This window comes from Capricornis sumatraensis, chromosome 4, assembly GCF_032405125.1.
Source record: "Capricornis sumatraensis isolate serow.1 chromosome 4, serow.2, whole genome shotgun sequence".
Classification (NCBI taxonomy): Eukaryota; Metazoa; Chordata; class Mammalia; order Artiodactyla; family Bovidae; genus Capricornis; species Capricornis sumatraensis.
Genome location: NC_091072.1, coordinates 41867501 through 41891637, shown reverse-complemented (window position 1 = coordinate 41891637; position 24137 = coordinate 41867501). Strand labels below are relative to the sequence as shown.

The 24137-nt window shown below is 41.8% G+C and overlaps 1 protein-coding gene across 1 annotated transcript in view; it reads right to left on the bottom strand.

The window, feature by feature from the left end:
- The window catches only part of CSMD1 (CUB and Sushi multiple domains 1), a 1675023-nt gene that overhangs the window by 328154 nt on the left and 1322732 nt on the right, over positions 1 to 24137 (bottom strand). The window contains exons 21-23 of the mRNA XM_068971399.1: positions 21666 to 21854; positions 12051 to 12220; positions 3721 to 3877 (exon numbers count right to left, since the gene is read on the bottom strand). Of these exons, the coding sequence (XP_068827500.1) occupies positions 3721 to 3877; positions 12051 to 12220; positions 21666 to 21854 (516 nt within the window). The remainder of the gene's footprint in view (positions 1 to 3720; positions 3878 to 12050; positions 12221 to 21665; positions 21855 to 24137) is intronic.

Genomic DNA, 24137 nt, shown 5'->3' with positions numbered 1-24137 from the left:
TGATTATGACCATCAGTACCATCCATTCTATATTATAAATATCTTTTTTTTTTCCATCTGGCAGTGTGTTCTAGCTCCAAGAAAATCTTGGAAACAAGACTTGTACCCAGGGAGCATCTGTAATATTGAAGTGAAGTGAAGTGAAGTCACTCAGTCGTGCCCGACTCTTTGGACTGTAGCCTACCAGGCTCCTCCATCCGTGGGATTCTTGAGGCAGGAGTACTGGATTGGGTTGCCATTTCCTTCTCCAGGAGATCTTCCCCACCCAGGGACTGAAGGGGAGGGCAAAGAGGGAAACAGGCAGGAAAGAGAGCTACTCCCATCAAGTTGATTTGACTAAGAGCTAAATTGATGCTGTCACCAATATTTCTTTCTTACTCTTTTAGAAAGTTTATGCTATGGGGAGGGAGGAGGGTGGGGGATTCATGATGGGGAACACATGTATACCTGTGGCAGATTCACGTTGATGTATGGCAAAACCAATATAATATTGTAAAGTAACTAACCTCCAATTAAAATAAATAAATTTATATTTTAAAAAAAAGTTCACATAATTGGAAAGTGCCTATGAATAGATCCATGACTTCAAATTTTCTCAAAGTTACTTAGAAATGGGAGGAAAAGAAAAAGTTCTAACAGACTGGAGAGTGACATGGAGACCCAGGGACAAACACCATGTGCTGGCTGGAGGGACTGACAATAACACACTGAAGCCACTCTTCTTGACCAGGGAAGGTGAGCATGACACACAGATGAAGCCTTCAACCTCTAATGGCACTCAAGTCACAGGATTTTAGGGTATATGGGCTTTCTTCAATGCCACTTGGAAAATAAAGCGAAAGTCAGAATTCTCGAAACAGTTCAGTAGCCCCCATCTCAGTGATAAAGAAATAAAGTGACTATAAAATCCAGCAGGTGTGAATCTGCTTCCTGATGTCTCTTGCATGACCATGAGACTATACGAAATGAATGTTCATAAATTTAAAATTACTGTTCTCGTACATGCACCCCAGTGTTCCCTCTAGCACTGTTCACAATAGCTGAGGCATGGAAGCAGCCGAAGTGTTCATCGACAGAAAAATGGATAAAGACGATGTGGTCCATATATACCACAGCATTCAGTGGAATTTTACTCAGCCGTTAAAAAGAATAAAACGATGCCATTTGCACACCACGGATGGACCTAGAGATTGTCATACCGGGCAAAGTGAGTCAGACAGAGAAGCAGAAATGCCGTGTCATTCCTTATATGTGACATCTTAAAAGAAGAGATACAAATGGACTTACAAAACAAAAAGAGACTCACAGACTTAGAGAATAAACTTACGGTTGCAGGGGGAAGGATAAGGGGAAGGGGCGGTTAGGGAGTTTGGGATGGACATGTACAAACTACTAGGTTTAAAATGAATAACCAACAAGGACCTACTGTATAGCACAGAGAACTCTGCTCAATGCTATGTGGCAGCCTGGATGGGAGGGGAGTTTGACAGAGAATGGACATTGTATATGTGTGGCTGAGTCCCTTCTCTCTTCACCTGAAACTATCACAACATTGTTAATCAGCTATGCTCTAATATAAAATAAAAAGTTTCTTTTTTAAAAAAAATAAATTATCTCCTTTGAAATTGTTAGAGGGAAAATAGCATGGGGTAACTAGGGCTGAGAAATAATAATGTGGTATAACCTATCAAACATGATACATTTCTATGAAACTTAGTAACCGCCACACCAGGGCGGAGAAGAGAGAGGACCATGGTTTTCAGCTCTTCACTGACAAAGCATTGTAAGAAGCATGATTTAGCAGAGAAGCTAACACAATATAAGAGGCAGAGGAAATCCAGGTGTCCTGGGGCTTGCCCTTACTCCAGGAAACTCAGAAAGTTACCTGGAGAGTATTCACACTATTCTCCTTCTCTAGTACCCATGTTCCTCTAAACTGCAAGACCAGGGTAAGAGCTGGGAAGCGAGTATTGACACATACAAGCAATAAGTTACATTTGATGAGCATCTGATGAAAAACCCACAGCAGGAATAAAAAGAGATCAGGCTGGTTTACATTTTATCTGCAAGCGGAGCAAACTGGCTTGACAAGAACTCTTTGAAACTTTTTTGAGCATGAAATTCTGAAAAGTAGAATTCTAGTAAACAAAAATTATAATCATACATTTATTTTGTAATATAATTGCTAGCAATTTATTTGCATACAATATAACTAATATGGTTTCACTTCATGGAGTCTTTTAAATGGTTATTTTTATGAAAGTGAAACATTTGCTTTCTCATCATGTCCCTGAGACTGTAATTCTATTTTTCCCAAAAGGCTTATAATTCTTCAAATGCAATTTCACCTACCAAGGGAGATTTGAGGCAATTAATCTTCCTTTAGGGCATCTGGGTTAGCTTTGTGTCTGGGATAGTTATTATCTTTTTCAGGCCTTCATTTGCTCATCTATCAGATAAAGGAATCAGTCTTGATAATCATTAACATACTTTCATGCTCAAAATCCAAAAATTTTAATTTCCTATGTCATAGTATTTGGTATCACAAAGATTTTTAATCATTAAATCAGTGAAGAATTGGGCTGTCTTATAGATTTTAAGCATTTTAGTTAATTTATTACTCAATTTTAATTAGTTACCCATACCAAATAGCTACATTTTTAACTTTATTTTTCTTTTAAAAAAGGCATTTCCATGTTTACTTATATTAATTATATTAATAGGGGACACAAAAACACTGCTTAAAACTGTGAGCTACATAGACTTAGAGAACAATCTTATGGTTGCCAGGGGTGAGGAGTGGAGGGACGGGATAGCTAGGGAGTTTGGGATGGACAGGTACACAGTGCTATATTTAAAATGGATAACCAACAGGGACCTACTGTGTAGCACAGGGAACTCTGCTCAGTGCTATGTGGCAGCCTGGATGGGAAGCGAGTTTGTGGGAGAATGGACACACACACACACATACATATGTATATGGGTGAATCCTTTTGCTGTTCACCTGAAACTATCACAACATTGCTAATTGGTTTATACTTTTTTTTTTTAAGTTAAAAAAAAAAAACAAAAGTGTGAGCTACAGGTCCAATCCTGGTTCTACTGACTCATTACCTGATAACTTGGACACATGCTGCAATTACTTCTGTTTAGTTTTCTCATAGGAAATTATTTGTGAGAAGAAAGAGCTTAAAACATAGAGTTGAGATATACACACCCATATGTGTGTACCTGTGTGTTTATATGTATAAATTATTTATTATATTTTACACACATGTAATCTATCTTACAGAATGTATAGAATGTAATAGATATAACAGAAAGTATCAATGTGTCATAGGCATTCAAAGACTATTACTATCAGTTGTATCATTCATTCAAAATCTTTCATACATATGGCTATGAATTTTTGTCAGGTGCATTAAATCACAATCACTTTAACCCTAATATCTCTTCAGTGTCATGATATTTTCTTTTCACGTACAGCCATGTTATGAGAATATGAATATGCCTAAATAAATATGCTTCAAACTCCTGCTTTTGATAATGTGTCTAAATTTACTGCCTGTTGAACAATTCACAGAATTAAACAGTGATCCAAAAACACAGGAGGGGGCCCAGGAAAAAAAAATCGATATTTAGAAGGTATATTAGTGAAGTAACAGCTGTATCCTGAGAAAATAAAAGTAATATGAAAGGGTTAACCTGCACAGCACTTACTGGTGTAGGTGAGCTGAAATCCCTGGTCCGTGTCAGATCCGTTGGAGTTGAACTCCAGCCACAGGTGGTTGGAGGTGCTGTTTAGGACGAGCCCCACCAGCTCGTTCCTAGTGAAGGCACCCAGGGGCCGCGACGAGCTGTCTTTTCCATCGTAGACCTGAGGAGAACCCACAGCACAAGCACCCTGGTAACTGAATTCTGTTCATATGCCAGCAATTTTAACAAGAAATCCAAACTTTGAAACACATGATTTTAGACAACTCTTTAGAAAGCTACACAGTTTATAGAAAGCTGAGTGGACACTGCCAGACCATCGTTTTTTCTCTGTTTTACCTTTACATTAAAGACAAAAGATCCCACTTGTGCCCAGGTCATTTATCTCCATCAAGCTGAGTTCTCTCTGTTCATGTAAAATGGAATCACTAGGCGTCTGCACTTCCCGGTTCCAGGGGCTACCATATTCTCTCCCTCCCAATCCGTGTACAGAGTTTGAAAGCTTGTGTTGCGGTTCACTGGGGATGTCCTCTCTCCATCGGAACATGTCACAGGATGTGGCACCGAAGCTTTGTCCCACTTTCTCATCCCTGTGCCTGTGGTGACTTCAGCTTTGAATTTGTCCTAACAGAGGAATTGGTGTCTGGTCTTGAAAGCACTTGGTGATTGACTCTGTCTTTCTAGGTTGTACAGCCTGAGTGGACACCCTGAGTGTCTGGAAGGCAAGTGACCGGGCTTGGTTTTGAGTAGACATCATGGGTGAGGGAAAGGAAAGTGTGAAAGTGTAAGTTGTTCAGTTGTATCTGACTCTTTGCAACCCCATGACCTGTACACTGCCAGGCTCCTCAGTCCATGGGATTCTCCAGGCAAGAATACTGGAGTGGGGAGCCATTTCCTCCTCCAGGGGATCCTCCTAACTCACAGATTGAGCCTGGGTCTCGTGCACTGCAGGAGGGTTCTTTACCATGTAAGCTACCAGAGAGGCCCCAAGGGAGATGAAGTGGTGCCTTCTCAGGTCCACACTGGGAGTACAGGGGTGCCAGCCACATTACCCCAGTCAAACAATCTTAGGGCATGGACAGAACCCTCCTAATGCCAGAAAAACTGTGTTTACATTCTAGTGGAATTCAGCATTGAGCCCTCACACCATCAGTAAGTGGTCAACACTGGAACGCTTATGGGAGAGGCTTGGCCACTTGCCTCTTGGAACATCATGAGTGTTCATAGCAAGGGACCACTGGTATGGATGTGGGCTTTTTAGAAGAAAGAATGCAAATGTATCACATCATACTGGAGAACATCCAGCTTTTATCGATGAAAAAGTCTTAACTAAATAAAGCTTATCACAGTGCTTGGTAGCCACCCCCAGGGCTGTCTAGTTCCCTCACAGAGATTAACTCTTCCTTTTCCTCTCCCATCGCTCTTCTGATGTGCATGGAAACCATGAATGCTGCTTGACAGACTGACATACAGGTTCACACACTCCTAAACGGAGAGGACACATTTGGAAGAACTAATTTTATGGTTCACGATTGGACTGCATTTTAATTCAATACTCTTATGCTCGAGTAGGAGAATCAAATACCCTTTACTAGTGTCAAGTTAGTACTGGACAAATCATTATTTGGCTTAATGTACATGCTTTAGTTTCTGACACCCAGATTATAAAGACTTTTAAATCCAGAGCATTTTGGCTGAAAAATAGTGTCCAGGCCTCTCCAGCAAGGTCTTATGTTACCCCACATGCCATGTAATTCTCTGTGATTCACAAGAATCTGTAGAGAGGAGGGACATTAAAGCAGATAAACACACACCTAGGTCTAGTCCTCAAAGCTCTGAAGCATCATTTGCTGGTCACCTCCATTGATCCTGGCTTGTCTGAGTGCTTCTCTGAGATTTAATAGCTCACATAGACAGTGAATAGTGCCCAGGACCCTCTCATCTACAACCACAAGAACTGACCCACTGCCATGCTGAACTACAAGCTTCTGCAGAAGAGTAATTCTGTTTTATCTGTCTACATCACCAGCAATTAGCACTGGGCTTGACAATGAAAATCTCTGAATGAAGAAGTAACTGACAAGTGCGGATATTATGTTGTCAGTTCTCTCAAGTTGAAAATCTGGATTCATGCTTCACATGTATCACAAGCAACAACCCAGATAATGTTGGAAGGCAAAGGCATTGACTTTTAATGCCAATGAAATTAGTAATGAGCAATTTTAGCTCAAGATAACACTTCCTAGTGTATTTCCTCATCTACAAGCAGCTAGAATCAAAGCGTCCCTTTCAGTCATTAGGAAAAGGTTCCTTGGGTCTCACATTAATGCAGGACTATAACTAGTTGCACTACAAAATCTCCTCAGAGCTTGGCACATAATCAGCACCATATGCTCTGCATGGAACAGCCAAGGGAGCAGATGAGTACCAGTTAGAAAACATTGCAAGGAATCCTGGAATGACAATGCTGAAACCAGCCCTAGGCCTGCAGGTGCTACCCCCGCCCCACCAGAGCTCTTTCCAAAACTAACCTCTCTCTACGTATTTAACCATGGCATTCTTCTTCAGTTTAGTTCAGTTCAGTCGCTAAGCTGTGTCCGACTCTTTGCGACCCCATGAATCACAGCACACCAGGCCTCCCTGTTCATCACCATCTCCCGGAGTTCACTCAGACTCACCTCCATCGAGTCCGTGATGCCATCCAGCCATCTCATCCTTGGTCGTCCCCTCTACTCCTGCCCCCAATCTCTCCCAGCATCAGAGTCTTTTCCAATGAGTCAGTTCCTCGCATGAGGTGTCCAAAGTACTGGAGCTTCAGCTTTAGCATCATTCCTTCCAAAGAAATCCCAGGGTTGATCTCCTTCAGAATGGACTGGTTGGATCTCCTTGCAGTCCAAGGGACCTTCAAGAGTCTTCTCCAACACCACAGTTCAAAAGCATCAATTCTTCAGCACTCAGCCTTCTTCACAGTCCAACTCTCACATCCATACACGACCACAGGAAAAACCATAGCCTTGACTAGACGGACCTTAGTCGGTAAAGTAATGTCTCTGCTTTTGAATATACTATCTAGGTTGTTCATAACTTTTCTTCCAAGGAGTAAGCGTCTTTTAATTTCATAGCTGCAGTCACCATCTGCAGTGATTTTGGAGCCCCCGAAAATAAAGTCTGACGCTGTTTCTACTGTTTCCCCATCTATTTCCCATGGAGTGATGGGACCAGATGCCATGATCTTCGTTTTCTGAATGTTGAGCTTTAAGCCAACTTTTTCACTCTGCTCTTTCACTTTCATCAAGAGGCTTTTGAGTTCCTCTTCACTTTCTGCCATAAGGGTGGTGTCATCTGCATATCTGAGGCTATTGATATTTCTCCTGGCAATCTTGATTCCAGCTTGTGTTTCTTCCAGTCCAGCGTTTCTCTTGATTTACTCTGCATAGAAGTTAAATAAGCAGGGTGACAATACACAGCCTTGATGGACTCCTTTTCCTATTTGGAACCAGTCTGTTGTTCCATGTCCAGTTCTAACTGTTGCTTCATGACCTGCATACAGATTCCTCAAGAGGCAGGTTAGGTGGTCTGGTATTCCCATCTCTTTCAGAATTTTCCACAGTTTATTGTGATCCACACAGTCAAAGGCTTTGGCATAGTCAATAAAGCAGAAATAGATGTTTTTCTGGAACTCTCTTGCTTTTTCCATGATCCAGCGGATGTTGGCAATTTGATCTCTGGTTCCTCTGCCTTTTCTAAAACCAGGTTGAACATCAGGGAGTTCATGGTTCACGTATTGCTGAAGTCTGGCTTGGAGAATTTTGAGCATTACTTTACTAGCATGTGAGATGAGTGCAATTGTGTGGTAGTTTGAGCATTCTTTGGCATTGCCTTCTTTGAAATTGGAATGAAAACTGACCTTTTCCAGTCCTGTGGCCACTGCTGACTTTTCCAAACTTGCTGGCATATTGAGTGCAGCACTTTCACAGCATCATCTTTCAGGATTTGAAACAGCTCAACTGAATTCCATCACCTCCACTAGCTTTGTTCATAGTGATGCTTTCTAAGGCCCACTTGACTTTCAAGTGTCTGGCTCTAGATTAGTGATCACATCATCATGATTATCTTCTCTTACGTGATTTTTCCATTCAAAACAAGGAAACATCATGTTTATATGTGTGGGAAGGTGTATACATAGAAAATGTGGCCTTTGTATAGTATAAATCATACTATTTATATGGGGGCAATGTAAATGGCATTTAAGGTAAAAAATTAAGATAATCTCTATACTTGTATCCCCTTTTTTGTTTTTCCTTCCATTTAGGTTACCAAAGAGCATAGCATTACCTAAGTTATACAGGAGGTTCTCATTACTTATCTATTTTAAATATAGCATCAATAATGAATATGTGTATACATATAACTGATTCACATTGCTGGACAGTAGAAACTAACGCAACTATGTGCCAATAAAATTAATTAAAATTAAGATAATCCCACATGAAACTTCTTAACACTTTGATATTTATTAGCATGTTCAATAAAATATATGCTTGCAAAATATCTCGGCACTTCAGATGATTGACAGTTTTTCTGGGATTCAATGTGGTAAGCAAGATTTTGTTCTGATTTTTTATTATAATCAACATGTTTAAACAGCACACAATCACAAATGCACCTGATCTGCTTCCTTCCATTCCAATAATACTCATCAATATATATTTAATGCAGTGTCTCTAATCAATCACCTACACCAAAGTATTATTAATTGTTCTTAAAAGTTTGCCTTAAAGGCTATATGTTATGTTTCGCTCATTGCTAAGTTATGCCCAACTCTTTGTCACCCAATGGACTGCAGCATGCCAGGCCTCCCTGCCCTTCGCTATCACATGGAGTTTGCTCAAATTCATGCCCATTGAGCTGGTGATGCTATCTAACAATCTCATCCTCTGCTAACCACTTCTTCCTTTGTCTTCAGTCTTTTCCAATATCAGGGTCTTTTCAAATGAGTTGGCCTTCACATCAGGTACTGAAACTTCAAAGTATTGGAACTTCAGCTTTAGCATCAATCCTTCAAATGAATATTCAGGATAGTTTTCCGTTAGGATTGAGTGGTTTGATATCCTTGCTGTCCAAGGGACTCTCAAGAATCTTCTCCAGCACCACAATTAGGAAGCATCAATTCTTCGGTGCTCATCCTTCTTTATAGTCCAACTCTAACATCCATACACGACTACTGGAAAAACCATACCTTTGACTATATGAACCTTTGTCGGCAAAGTAAGGTCTCTGCTTTTGAATATGCTGTCTAGGTTTGTCATAGCTCCCCTTCCAAGGAGTAAGCATCTTTTAATTTTGTGGCTGCAGTCAATTTCTGCAGTGATTTTGGAGCTCAAGAAAATAAAATATGTCACTGTTGCCACTTTTTTTCTTCTATTTGCCATGAAGTGATAGGAATGGATGCCATGATCTTAGTTTTTTAAATGTTAAGTTTTAAGCCAGCTTTTTCACTCTCCTCTTTCCCCTTCAGCAAGTGGCTCTTCAGTTTCTCTTCACTTTCTGTCATTAGAGTGGTATCATCTGCATATCTGAGGCTGTTGATATTTCTCTTGGCAATCTTGATTTCAGCATGTGATTCATCCAGCCCATCATTCTGCATGGTGTACTCTACATAGAAGTTAAATAAGCAGCGTGAAAATATACAGCCTTGTCATACACCTTCCTCAGTTTTGAAGCAGTCTGTTTTTCCATGTCTGGTTCTAAATGTTGCTTCTTGACCTACATACAAATTTCTCAGGATACAGGTGAGAGAGTCAATTCCTAGGCAGGTTGATAAGAAATCCAGGGTCCCTGAGGAGGAGATAGGGGTCTGAAATTCTCAAGGAGGAGGAAAGGACAAATGCCTTTTTTCCCTTTCCATTCCTTAGTCTTAGTTACATAAAATGTTTTTTGTTTCTTTTTTCTTTAAGTGGAGAACTGATGATTATACAACAAACAACTCAGTTCAAACTCTATACTAAGCATTACATAACAACAATGTATCCTGCTTGAGGACAGCTTCTCCTTGAAAACCTTCTAACTAATCCTGCTATCTTAGAATGTATATCATGGGAGTGGCTCTGGTAAGATCTTTATATTGTTAGTTCTAATTCTGTCATATTTAAATGTAAATTATGGGAGTAGGTCTAGTAAGATCTTTACAAACTTGAGACATTCTTTTGATTTATTGTAATAACCAATTAAAAAAGTATATAACTCCATTGCTTAGCCTAGTGAGGGCACACTCTTTGTTCCCCTTCTAATGTCTATGTCAGAAGCTTTCTCTATTCCTTTACATACTTTAATAAAACTCTGGTACACAAAAGCTCTTGAGTGATCAAGGCTGGTCCCTGGTTCTAAAGCTAAATCTTTTTTGGAGATCAGGAATCTGACACCATTTGCTGTAAGCCATCACAGGTAAGGTGGTCTGATATTTCCACCTCTTTAAGAACTTTTCAGTTTGTTGTGCTCCACACAGTCAAAGGCTTTAGTGTAGTCAATGAAGCAGAAGTAGATGTTTTTTGGAATTCCCTTGCTTTTTCTTTGATCCAGTGGATGTTGGCAGTTTGATGTCTGCTTCCTCTGCCTTTTTTGAATCCAGCTTGTACCTCTGGAAGGTCTTGATTCACATACTTTGAAGACTAGCTTGAAGGATTTTGAGCATAGCCTTACTAGCATGTGCAATGGGTGCAGTTGTATGGTAGTTTGAACATTATCTGGTATTTCTCTTCTTTGGGATTGGAGTGAAAACTGATGTTTTCTAGTCCTGTGACCACTGCTGTATTTCCCAAATTTGCTGATATCTTGAGTGGGAGGTTAGCAAAGAAAATAGTTTTGTATGATTCAACTTTAACTTTTTCTAGATCAGTGAGGATATTCTAGTTTATTCCTGAAAATCACTTCTTAATTACAGTGACTCATACTGTCAACATGAGCTTTTTCGAAAGACCATTACAATGAAAGAACAGCTAAAATAAAATCTGTCTGCTAAATTATGACCTAGAACTGTAGTCAAGGGTGGACTTGGAGGAAGGGAGCTCTTGAGTCTGGAAGCTTCTCTTGGCCTGTGCACATGTTGGATACTGCCAGCGATCTTCTTCATCCACTACACACAGAGCACCTTTGGAGGGCACTAGGGTCCCCCCGTAGCAGGCTCTTTGCATAGCTTCTCAATGCTCACAGCTTCAAGTGAGCCAAGTTAACTGGCCCTGAGATGGAACGTTGTGTCTGTCTGTGCAGAAGAACATGTGAGTGGGCACCCTAGGACTTTAGAATGGGAATGAGACAGGTCCTTCTTGTGAACCAGCTGTGATCATGGACAGGGTACTCAGTCCCCCTGGAACCAGCTGTGGACAGGCTGGATGGTGGCCAGCATGGTCTTTGTTGCTCAAAGCCACTCTCTTTCCCTGAGGCTTGGGCTGCAAGTGGCTACTCAGGCCCTAGACCCAGGGAGGTCCCAGTTTGCTGACATAGTTTCAGGAGATATGGGAAGAATTTTAGAAGGAGCTTGGTGGCATTTGCAGTTGGAGCTGAGATTTTCAGGTCAAGGTAAGACCTGATGCCATGGATCCATTTCTCCACCCATTTTCCTGAATCCATCTGGAATGTGAGTAGTATGCAGGTCTGAACCCCCCCACTCCCACCCCAGAGCAGCTCCCCAAGGCTCTGACGCTAAGAATCACCTCCTGCAATGACCCTTGTGGCTGGCCCCATGCCTCGGACACCCCAGAGTTCTGTGAACACAACTCAGCCTTGTGTGTGAGACTGCCTCCTCCTGGCGTGGCTTCTCCACATCACCCTGCTTGGTGGTCCCAGGACAGTGGTCAGGTTTGTTTCCACTGTCACATCAAGATCCTTCCAGCTCTGAAGGATGCTCTGTCATGACCACATTTACAAATCAAGGGGGGCTGCAGAAAGGGTTGGTCTGAGGATCCTGTGAGTTTTTACTAATACAACTCCTAGTGTGCGCTAGGCACAAGGCTACAAATATGCATCCATATTATATTATTTAATCCTCAAAACATCACAAAAAAGGTAGGTACCATTGCATGTTTTCTATATATAAGAAAACTAAGATTAACAATCTTAAAAAAAATATGTCTTAGATGTGTTTCAGATCTGAGATATTTTAAAGTCCAATACACATAATGCTAGAGACCACTATCTCAAACCAGTTGGATAGGCAAATTGGGAAAAATGTGTATATATAAAGATATGTTAATATAGGTATATATCTATATCTATGATATAGCTGGATCAAGATCCTATTTATTCCTTGTAAAGAAATTATTAAACAAAATTATTTTTACCTTCAGAATATCTCCTTCAAACAGCTGGAAGCTTCGTGCTCTGAGATGGATCCCCTTGCCAGCTTCCGTTTCAATTTGATAGATACACTCATGGTTATTATCATAGTTTGATGGGAAATTTGGAGATAGCAATGTTCCTTCATTTCCTTTGACACTTGCTCCACATTCAGCTAAAATAAACAGAACATTAAAAAAAGAAAGAGGATTCAAAAGTGGAATTACTGATTGTAATAAATAAAAACTTTAAAATCATGGCAGCCCTCTTCTCTCTCAATGCATGCCTGCTGTTAATATATTGCTTTTATAGACTAACAACTTCCTTTCACTGTTTTACCAACTGGACAGGAAAGATATCCCCATTCATCCCATTTTCAAGATTTTCTTGTTTCTTTTAGTAGACTGCTTCTTCCTCCTATCCTGCAAAGAGTTCTAGGGGGAAACAGATAAGCCTGAACACTCTGACTGACCCCTGGGTGCTCACCTCTTTGAGCCCCAGCTCTGCCTTGTAAAGTGTCACTGCCGACCCCTATGTGCTGATACCACAGTGATGTCCACATAGTTCCCCCCGTCGGCACTCTGTGGCCTTAGTCTGGATGCACTTAAACAGGATTTTCACTATGGACCGGACCACTGAGTCCCCCACTGCCATGTCACAGTCCTGAGCCTGTCTGACTGTCTTGGGACAGAAGTCCCTTTGATGGCAGAAAATACATTATTTTTCCCTTTTTCTGATGAAAGGAGAAGGCAGTTCACCTCTAGATCCAAATTTACATAAAGAACTTAAATCAGAGTAAAAATGAAAACAAATATAGCCCTCAACTTTCTGCCAAAGTCACCTAGACTAGTCACCAGAGAAAGTCACCTAGACTCTCAGCACCCATTTCCTCACCAACGAAAGTGAGCATGTTAGGCTAACCTCTAAAACTCTAAGTGTCCAAAATAGCCACAACAAGATAAAATTGCCCTGAGTTTGCATGTGTGTGTTTGCATGTGTGTGTTCACATATGTGTGTGTGGGGGCATGCCTGTGGGACAAGAATGCTCCATGTGATTCTGCATGAAATAACTTATCAGCCACACTATGTGATAAGCACAGTGATTTTTAAAATTCCAACAAAACAAGCCTGAGTGTGAAGAGTAATGGTCAAGCTGGAAATTGAAAATAAGTAAAATGCCTGCACATAATGGGGGCGAGAGAGGGGCAGGGTTCACTTTAAGGAGGGGCCTCCTGAGGGTCACACAGCTTTGGCAATGTCCCAGGCCTGCCCATCTTCATAATCACAAATCTCTGACTGCCCAGTCTCTCTCTGACAATAACTGAAGTCCTCCTCTGTACCAGAAGTGGGGCTTCCCTGGCCTGATGATGGAAGGAACAAGCTGGAGATTCAGGATCAGCTCCAGACGATTTGTGCCCTTGAACCTCAGGATGCTCCCACATACGAGGGCCAGGAAGAGAATCAGGGAGAAAACACAGGAGAACTTGGTTCCCTTGCCCTTACCTTTCCCTCCAAAAGGACATAAAAGGAAGTTTTACGGGAAATGGAGAAAACGTTAAGAAAGAAGCACAAGTGGCCTTGAGGGCATGACTGAAGCAGGGTAACATTTGGGAGAACTTAGGTGATCTGGCTGCAAACACAGACTGGGCCAGACCGCAGGGGGCATCTGGGGGTCATGGAACCAGGATCCCTGGTGAGCTTGGAGCACAGAGGTGACCTGATAGATGGCTGTTTGGAAAAGAGGACACGCACTAAAAGAAAACACTGAACCCAAAGATTCTAAAGGAAACAGTCATAGTGTGAAAATGGACATGTTAACAAATTCTAGAATTCCCAGTCTAGAGGGACACACTAGAAGATCAAATAAGTACTTACGATGCTGGGAAAGACTAAAGGCAGGAGGAGAAGGGTAAGACAAAGGATGATGTGGTTGGACGGCATCACTGACTCAATGGACATGAGTCTGAGCAAGCTCCAGGATATAGCGAAGGACTGGTATGCTGCAGTCCATAGGAGTTGCAAAGAGTTAGACGTGACTCAGCGACCGAACAACAAAAGGGTCGATAAAAAGTATAAGACTTTGCCTGTCTAGGTACAGCAATCTATTCTTCTTTTGGTCTATTTGTCACTTGAACTGAATGCATTTTTATAAGTATTACATGATTAAATAAATAAAACAATTCTAAGAGGTCAGTATCAATGCTTAGTCCATTTTACAGATGAGGAAACTGAGGCAGATTAATTAACCTGCTCAAGATCACATGGGGGCAGGCTGGATGGTTGACAGAACTGGGATTTGTACCTCAGGTGGTCTAGTAACAATCACACTACATTGTCAAAGTACAATATTTATTATTAATTATGCTTACAGATGTTAAGTAACCCACGAGGAACACATGTGAATGTATGACTCCAAGAGTAGGAACATGAGGTGGTCATGACTGAGCATCTTAATATTCCACAAAATGTCCTGCCATGGTACAGGAGCGTCTGCACTGGGATCCTGTTTGTGAGGCAGGCTAATGACTTAAATTTATTTCCAATTGAATATCCTAGTGCACAAAGACAGATGCAACCTGATATTCAAATGAAAGAACTGGAATGTGTAAAGAAGACTAAGTGCTCTAAAGCCCAAGACTGTCCCATAGGAGATAACTGAGTGAAATATGACAAAGAGTAAAAAAGCAGGTGCTCAGAAACTTAAAGAATGCAAGTCATCAGAATTTCAGAAATTCTTTGAACTTGATTTAAGACATCCATTGCAAATCTCCATTCCCGGAGCAATTAAATGTGTCAATTTTAAGTTCTTACCATAATCCATTTAAAATGACTTTAAGATGAAAGGATATAATTTCCCGTAAAATGAATCACTGGCTCTTTTTTAAAAAATTTTTTATAAAGAACTTCCTGAAACTGTAATTAAAATTGAATTGTTATTTAGAGTTTTGTAATGGAACTAAACATAACAGTAAATGAAAAAAATAAGAGTCAATTGATTTTTCAGTGAATTCTTCTGTACAAAAGCATCAACCTGTGCAGGCTGTCTTGCAGCTCTGGGTGATGTAACAGAAGAGATGAGAGGCTTAAAGGACAACATTAATCGGTATTTCTCACAGCTTTGGAAGCTGAAAGTCCACACCTAGAGGATTAACCATATTATCTGTAAGTATCAATATTCAATATTAAGAGATACTTTATCAGGGATATTAATTTACTATTTGATAGTAACACAGTAGGTGAAAATATATGCTGAAATGGCAACTCACTCCAGGATCCTTGCCTGGAGAATCCCATGGACAGAGGAGCCTGGCGGGCTACAGTCCACAGGGTCTCAAAGAGTCAGATACAATTGAATGATTGAGCATGCACGCAATCTGCCTACTTACACTGATCTGGATTCAAATTCTGTTGCTGAAGACTTGCTCCCCTAAACACTACTGAAGCCCACAGTGCCTCTCATCTCACAGGGACACATCTCCACATAAGCAGTGCAGGTCAGGGCAGTTCTCAGCCCAGGTGTCCACTCAAAGTTCTGTTTATAACCAGGTGTTTAATAGGGAAAGGTGAAGCAGCGTGCTCATAATTCTCTTGGCCTTCCTCCAGGTGTGATCTTCAGAATGGATCTGCAGCTCTTGGCTAGAGATAGGCTATTCTTATTTCTATGATTTTGAAGGAAGAAAGATAGACACGGAGTGCCAATGAATCAAACTGTGAGATCAAGATAGGCACCTCTGAGAGAAATAACGATTGCTTGACAAACATTTACTGAATAAGGCCCAGAGGTGGATCTGGGCTAAGGTAGCCCCCACTGTAAAGGAAAGGTCAGCCCAGCTGGGGAGACAGAGATAAGAAGACAAGCTTATTGGCTCAGACAGTGATCCCAGAGGGTCCCTCTCTAGCCAGGGAGTAAGCACGGTGGAGAGAGCCGCATGGAGGGGGCATTCAAAATGGGGAGGGGCAGTCTGGCAGAAAAGGGGGTGCACACTGTGAGTAAGGAGCGGTGAAGAGAGAGGCCTACAGGTAAGAGAACCAGGCAATTTTGTGTCTTGTGCAGTGCATCTGTATGTGAGTGTAGGTGTGTGTCTGAGCTCAAGTACACAAGTGAGCTGGGAGGGAAGTCAGAGGGTCTACCAGTGAATAACACTGACCCTCCCAGAGGCTGCCTCAAGTTCAGTTAATGGACAGGTGGGGGAGACTCTGAATTCAGACAGATTACTCTGTGGCTGCGGCCCTGTGGGGGGCAGTCCTGGAGGCAGGGGCATCTTCAGGGTGTGAAGGTGAAGGGTTCTCTAGGCCCGGCAGAGAGGACCCCTGGGGGAAGTAGAATCTTGAGAACTACCACTATTCGGATGTGGAGAATGAGGGAAAGGAGGGGGGAGAACTCCCAGGTGCCAAGTGAGTCACCTGCTGAGTTTTATTGCCCTTGGAAATATGGTTAGTCAGATGGACTCTATTCTTTGCAGCCAAAGATGGAGAAGTTCCATACAGTCAGCAAAACCAAGACCTGGAACTGACTGACTGTGGCTCAGATCATGAACTTCTCATTGCTTAAAATTCAGGCTTAAATTGAAGAAAGTAGGGAAAATCATTGGTTCATTCAAATATGACCTAAATCAAATTCCTTATGATTATAGAGTGGAGGTGACAAATAGATTCAAGGGATTAGATATGGCAGACAGAGTGCTTGAAGAACTACGGAAGGAGGTCCATAACATTATACAGGAGACAGTGACCAAAACCATCCCAAAGTAAAAGAAATACAAGAAGGCAAAATGGTTGTCTGAGGAGACCTTACAAATAGCTGAGAAAAGAGAAGATGCAAAAGGCAAAGAGAAAGAGAAAGATATACCCAACTGAATGCAGACTTTCAGAGAATAGCAAGGAGATATAAGCAAGCCTTTTTAAATGAAAACACAAAGAAGCAGAGGAAAACAACAGAATGGGAAAGACTAGAGACCCGTGCAAGAAAACTGTAGCTATCAAGGCAACATTTCATGCGAAGAAGGGCATAGTGGAGGACAGAAATGGTAGGGACCTAACAGAGGCAGATGAGATCAAGAAGAGGTGGCAATGAAACACAGAACTATACAAAAAAGGTCTCAATGACCCAGATAACCAAGATGGTGTGGTCACTCACTTAAAATCAGACATTATGGATGTGAAGACAAAGCTCAACATTCAGAAAATGAAGATCATGGCATCCGTTTCCATCACTTCATGGGAAATAGATGGGGAAACAGTGGAAACAGTGTCAGAGTTTATTTTGGGGGGCTCCAAAATCACTGCAGATGGTGACTGCAGCCATGAAATTAAAAGACGCTTACTCCTTGGAAGAAAAGTTATGACCAACCTAGATAGTATATTCAAAAGCAGAGACATTACTTTGCCGACTAAGGTCCATCTAGTCAAGGCTATGGTTTTTCCTGTGGTCATGTATGGATGTGAAATTTGGACTGTGAAGAAGGCTGAGCGCCAAAGGACTGATGCTTTGGAACTGTGGTGTTGCAGAAGGCTCTTGAGAGTCCCTTGGACTGCAAGGGGATCCAACCAGTCCATTCTGAAGGAGATCAACCCTGAGATTTCTTTGGAAGGAATGATGCTAAAGCTGAAACTCCAGTACTTTGTCCACCTCATGCGAAGAGTTGACTCATTGGAAAAAACTCTGATGCTGGGAGGGACTGGGGGCAGGAGGAAAAGGGGACAACAGAGGATGAGATGGCTGGATGGCATCACTGACTCGATGGATGTGAGTCTGAGTGAACTCCAGGAGTTGGTGATGGACAGAGAGGCCTGGCGTGCTGTGATTCATGGAGTTGCAAAGAGTCGGACACAACTGAGCGACTAAACTGAACTGATGCATTACTACTGATGCTGGGAGGGATTGGGGGCGTGGAGAAGGGGACAACAGAGGATGAGATGGCTGGATGGCATCACCGACTCAATGAACAAGAGTTTGGATGAACTCAGGGAGTTGGTGATGGACAGGGAGGCCTGGCATGCTGTGATACACGGGGTTGCAAAGAGTCAGACATGACTGAGTGACTGAACTGAACTGAACTGATGCATTACTACAAACAAAGTTAGTGGAGGTGATGGAATTCCAGCTGAATTATTTCAAGTCCTAAAAGATGATGTTGTTAAAGTGCTGCACTCAGTATGTGAGCAAATTTTAAAAGCTTTAGCAGTGGCCGTGGACTGGAAAACAACAATTTTCACTCCAATCCCAAAGAAAGGCAGTGCCGGATAATGTTCAAACCACTGTACAATTGCACTCATTTCATATGCTAGCAAGGTAGTGCTCAAAATCCTTTAAGACAGGCTTCAGCAGTACATGAACTTAGAACTTCCAGACGTACAAACTGGATTTAGAAAAGGCGTACAAACCAGAGATCAAATTGCCAACATTTGCTGGATCATAGAAAAAGCAAGGGGGTTAAAAAAAAAAAAAATCTGCTCACTGACTATGCTAAAGCCTTTGTGTGGATCACAACAAACTGTGGAAAATTCTTAAAGAGATGGGAATACCACACTACCTTACCTGCCTCCTGAAAAGCCTGTATGCAGGCAGGACAAGAAGCAATGGTTAGAACCGGACATGGAACAACAGACTGGTTCAAAATTGGGAAAGGAGTACAACAAGGCTGTGTATCGTCACCCTGCTTATTTAACTTATACCCAGACTACATCAAGTGAAATGCTAGGGTAGATGAAGCACAAGCTGGAATCAATAGCCAGGAAAAATATCAACAATCTCATACATGCAGATAATACCACTCTTAAGGCAAAATGTGAAGAGGAACTAAAGAGCCTCTTGATGAAGGTGAAAGAGGAGAATGAAAAAGCTGGCATAAAACTCAACATTCGAAAAACAATGATCATGGCATCTGGCCCCATCACTTCATGGCAAATAGATGGGGAAAAGGTAGAAACAGTGACAGATTGTATTTTCTTGGGCTCCAACATCACTGTAAATGATGACTGAAGCCATGAAATTAAAAGATGCTTACTCCTTGGAAGAAAAGCTGTGCCAAAATTAGACAGCATGTTAAAAACCAGAGATATCACTTTGCTGACAGAAGTTTGCATAGTCCAAGCTATGGTTTTTCCAGTAATCATGTATGGATGTGAGAGTTAGACCATAAAGAAGGGTAAGTGCCAAAGAACTGATGCTTTCAAACTGTGGTGCTGGAGAAGATTCTTGAGAGTCCCTTTGGACAGCAAGATCAGACCAGTCAATCCTAAAGGAAATCAATCCTGAAGGTTCATTGGAAGGAATGATGTTGAAGCTGAAACTCCAATACTTTGGTTACCTGATGTGAAGAACTGCCTTGTTGGAGAAGACCCTGATGCTGGGAAAGATTGAAGGTGGGAGGAGAAGGGGATGACAGAGGATGAGATGGTTAGATGGCATCACTGACTCAATGGGCATGAGTTTGAGTAAATTCCGGGAGTTGGTGATGGACAGTGAGGCCTGGCATGCTATAGTTCATGGGGTCACAAAGAGTCACACATGACTGAGTGACTGAACTGAACTGAACTGAACTGATGCTGAAGCTAAAGTTCCAAAACTTTGCTGACCTGATGCAAAGAGCCAGATCATTGGAAAAGACCCTGATGCTGGGAAAGATTGAGGGCAGAAGAAGAAGGGGGTGACAGAGGATGAGATGGTTAGAAGGCATCATTGACTCAATGAATGTGATTTTGAGCAAACTCCAGGAGATAGTGAAGGACAGGGAGGCCTGGCATGCGGTAGTGTTTCATGCAGTCGCAAGAGTTGGACATGACTTATTGACTGAACAATAACATGGCTATTCAAAGGTCTCTTGTGGCCAGATGGGCTGGAAGGAAATTTGGAGAGCAGCTGGTAAAACACAAGAGGAAAAATATAGAACAGCTTCAGCCCAAGCCACTGCACTGTCTCAGTGCTGGGTGAAAGACCTAGTGTTGGAATCTTGCTAATTGTGCTGGTGGTCTTAGGTTCTTAGCATTTCCTTCTGTAGAATGGATTTGACACGTGCAAAGAGTTCAGAGCTGTGCTGGTCTTGAAATATTAACTATTATTTCAACCCCAGTTGCTCCTCATTTTACATTTAAGGCAGTGATGCAAAAACCCAGATAACAAGAATGAATCGAGATAAAATAGAATAAAGGCAAATAGAATATTATAATTGATAGACAATGTTACATATGGGGAATAAATCTTCAGCTTCATTGGGTTGGGAGTTTTTTCTCCAGATTTTAACTATCTTGTTCAGTAATTTCTAATTTGGGGTAAATGGATTCTAGGCAACTCTGGGAACATCTAGGATCATCTAGAAAATTATTTTCTTAGAAAGTATTCCTTTTTCCTTTAGGCCATCTTCAAAACTGGCATCCAATTCTCAAATAAAATCCATAACCAAAAAAAAGTGAGGACTACTGTTTTCGGAGAAAGTCAGATCATAGAAAGGTCAGAGATGCACCCTGGCAGGAAGCAGAGATGATACACTTCATGTTCATTTGTCTAATTTTTTACATTAAAGTCCTCACTACTTTATTGTCTATGCCACATTGGAACTCAAAAAGACAGTATTGACTTTTGAATCACATAATATTTCTAAATGATTAAAGAGATTTTGTGCTTTGGAAAAAGTATGGTGTACTAAGTTAACAATTCAGCATTTTTATGGGTTATGAAATTTCAGTTTCACAACTTGCCCACCAGGCTCTAGTGTATCAGCTGGTCAGAGGTGCGTGGAAGGTACCAGGGGCTTCTCAAGAACTCAGAAGGTTCACAGTTAAGGGGCCTGAGGGTCCTAACTAGACAATGCCATAATGCTGTGACATTAGCCATGCTTGGTAGCTTTACAGGACAGATTGCAAGCCCTTCTCATGCTGAGCAGCATTGCAGAGGGCAGGCAGAAGACACTGCCCCTAGAGCTAATGACTAAACTGTCCAGACCTTCAGCCAAGCTTTCGTGTTTAAACTCTGAGCACCAGATCGATTCTCTGCTGAACTCCTCACAGCAGCACAGGCTCAGGTTAACAACAAATACACCCCACGGAATGGGCATCCTGATTCCACAGTCTCAGTATAGTGCCTCGTGCCAAATACCTAGATAAAGATTCACACAGCTCTACAGAATGACCGCTTGACTTCCTCGAGAACACAGGGAGAAAGCTAATCCGGCATTAGAAATGCTAGCATGCCACTTTGCAGGAGTACACCCAATCCTCTAATCAGAGTGTAAAGAAACAACAAAACCAGCACTTTAAATTGTCACCAGGAGAGGCTCACTGCTTTTTAGCAACAGAATTCTTTAAGGTTGTGGTAATACAGCCTGCCTTCTAGCTTTTTTTCTTTTGTCCCAGGTACACAGTGTATATGTTTATATATATCTTCTTCCTCATTACTACACTTGACACCCCCATTCAGTCATGAGGTTTTAGACCTGAAAGGGGCTGGCTTTGTCACTGAGGTAACCACAGCCCAGAAGGGGTCCTGTTCCCCTGCCCTGGGAAGTGTAGTCTCTGTCCGTCCCAGCGGGTGGCCCTCACCCCTCCTTGGCCCAGGGGCCCTGCGCTGACTGCACCACACCCTGTCCCCTGGATGAATGAAATGAAAGCGTGTGACCACCTACCCACACACCTTGGCAGAGGTGCACTCCACACACGGCGGCCCCCACCCAGGCACGTGAGTTTGGTAGCACCTTCTAAGCGGTAACCCGGGAAGCAGGAGAAGGTCAGTGCGTCCCCGACTCCGAAGTGAAAGCCGATTCTTCTGCTGAAGGCAGGGACGCCAGGGTCATCGCATGGCTCTAGGTCGTACTCTGAGACAGGAAGGGACAGAGCATGTGTGGGAACCTGTGTAAACACTCAAACATCACTTGGCAAGAATCCAAAGCTGTTATTATTTTTTTTAAAGTAAACCACTAGACATATATATATATATTTTTTCCCAGACTGCTGTGACTGTCACATGGATTGTTGTTCTTTGTACTATAGGTTTTCACATGACAAACTGAATAACTTATAGTATTTAAAAGGGCTTCCCTGGTGGCTCAGAGGTTAAAGCATCTGCCTGCAATGTGGGAGACCTGGGTTCAATCCCTGGGTCGGGAAGATCCCCTGGAGAAGGAAATGGCAACCCATTCCAATATTCTTGCCTGGAAAAATCCCATGGACAGAGGAGCCTGGTAGGCTGCAGTCCATGGGGTCGCAAAGAGTCAGACATGACTGAGTGACTTCACTTACTCACTTTCTTATAGTATTTAAAAAAGTACATGTAGGGATGTCCCTGATGGTCCAGTGGGAGACGTTATGCTCCCAAAGCAGGGCGCCCAGGCTCAATCCCTGGTCAGGGAATTAGATCTCACACGCTGCAACTAAGAGTTTGCATGCTGCAACTAGGACCCAGTGCAGGCAAATAAATAAATATTTTAAAAAACAGATGTATAACATTATAATAACCTGATCCATTTAGAACTGTCACTTTAACAGTATGGACTTATTCTAGTGACACATCTAATTGCTGAAGTCAGTTACTATCCTCTTCTTAAAGGTGATTTGGATAAACAAGACCCAGTGGAGCAGAAACTAAAAGCAACATCACAGGGTTTTGCTGGTGGAAAATTTATCATAACCAATTCCACTCCTAAAATACACCTCAGTATGGGACAGCAAAACTGTAACCTGCCTATGTTTCAATTTTAAGCCATGTTTTATTGAAATGCAATAGAAAATGTTCTGGAAACTGCTGGAAATTTCTGCAAACTACTCAGGAAGAAGGTGCTAATTTAGTAATCAAGAAAGAGGAAAAAAAAAGATTAATGTCTGATGTTTTGCTGCATTGGGGGGTTAAATGTACAAAATACCAGTGCTAATAACACTTTATATTTGTCTCAGTCTATGGTGTTGATTCTTTCAAGCCTCAATTATAACAGCACAGTTGCATCTGCAGTGTCATTGGTCTCAAGGTCCAGCCTTCAGACCCTTTTTCTCCTTCTTGCCTTTTCCTTCAGTGTCTAATGCCCAGTGCTTAGTCAGATAGGATCAAATGGTGACTACCAACAGGGATTTGAGTGACAGAAAGAGTTTCAAAGAAGTTAAAGTGACAGTTAAAGAATGAGCATTATTGTGATGAAGGGGAGACAAAAGACAGGTTTTCTTAAGGTTGTGGGAAAGTGTGCTGGTTCTTCTGAAAACAAATTGCTTCCCCTTCCTGATTTCCAGCTCTCTTAACTGTGGATTCTGTATTCTCAATAAACATGGTAAATTCAACTATCATTCCCCCAGTATTTCTCAATTTAAATCCACGTTTTCCACTCCCATCACCCACAAGTTTAATCACTGGTGTCCTGACCTCATAAGAAGAAATCTCTTTCCCCATTTTTCCCTTGTCTCACCCAATTGACTGGTCAACATGTGAGTGGCATGCTTGCCACATTGTCTTTGTCCTACTTTTCATTTAGGTAAAAACTCTATTCTGGATCTCTAACATAGTCAAACTACTCTGGTCACTCTGGAAATATGATCATTAATTTGACTTATTTTTAATATGACCCAGAAAAGGGGAAAGTAATATCATTTAATTCAACCCAATAAATATTTATTTGTCATACCAATACATAACGGTAGACTTCCTAGGAGGAAGAACAGACAGTACTGGACCTCTGGAGGGAGGAGTTTGCCTGGTGAGGGATGAAGAAAGGCTTTGAATGAAGAGGAAACCACATCTGTAAAGGCACTGAGGTGCCCAGATTCTCATCTTTTGTAGAGAATGACCAGGAAATTATGTGAACTCACAAAAAGTTGGCATTCAGAAGGCAGAATCATAGGAGGTATGCTGAAGGGAGGCTGGAATAGTAAGTGGACACAGAGAATGGTCAGAAATGGACGCTCAAGGCAGAGCAGATGCATCTGGGAAGGTAGACAGCCTGACCTAAACTTTCTAGCCTACTGAGTTACTCTCTCCCAATATCCCCTCATTATCTGCAGGGACAGATAACGTGTGATACATACAGACAAGCACGACTCCTTGGCTGAGTTCTTCTCTCCCAATACCCCTTCATTATCTGCAGGGACACTGACTGGGAGACACAATTGACAAATGA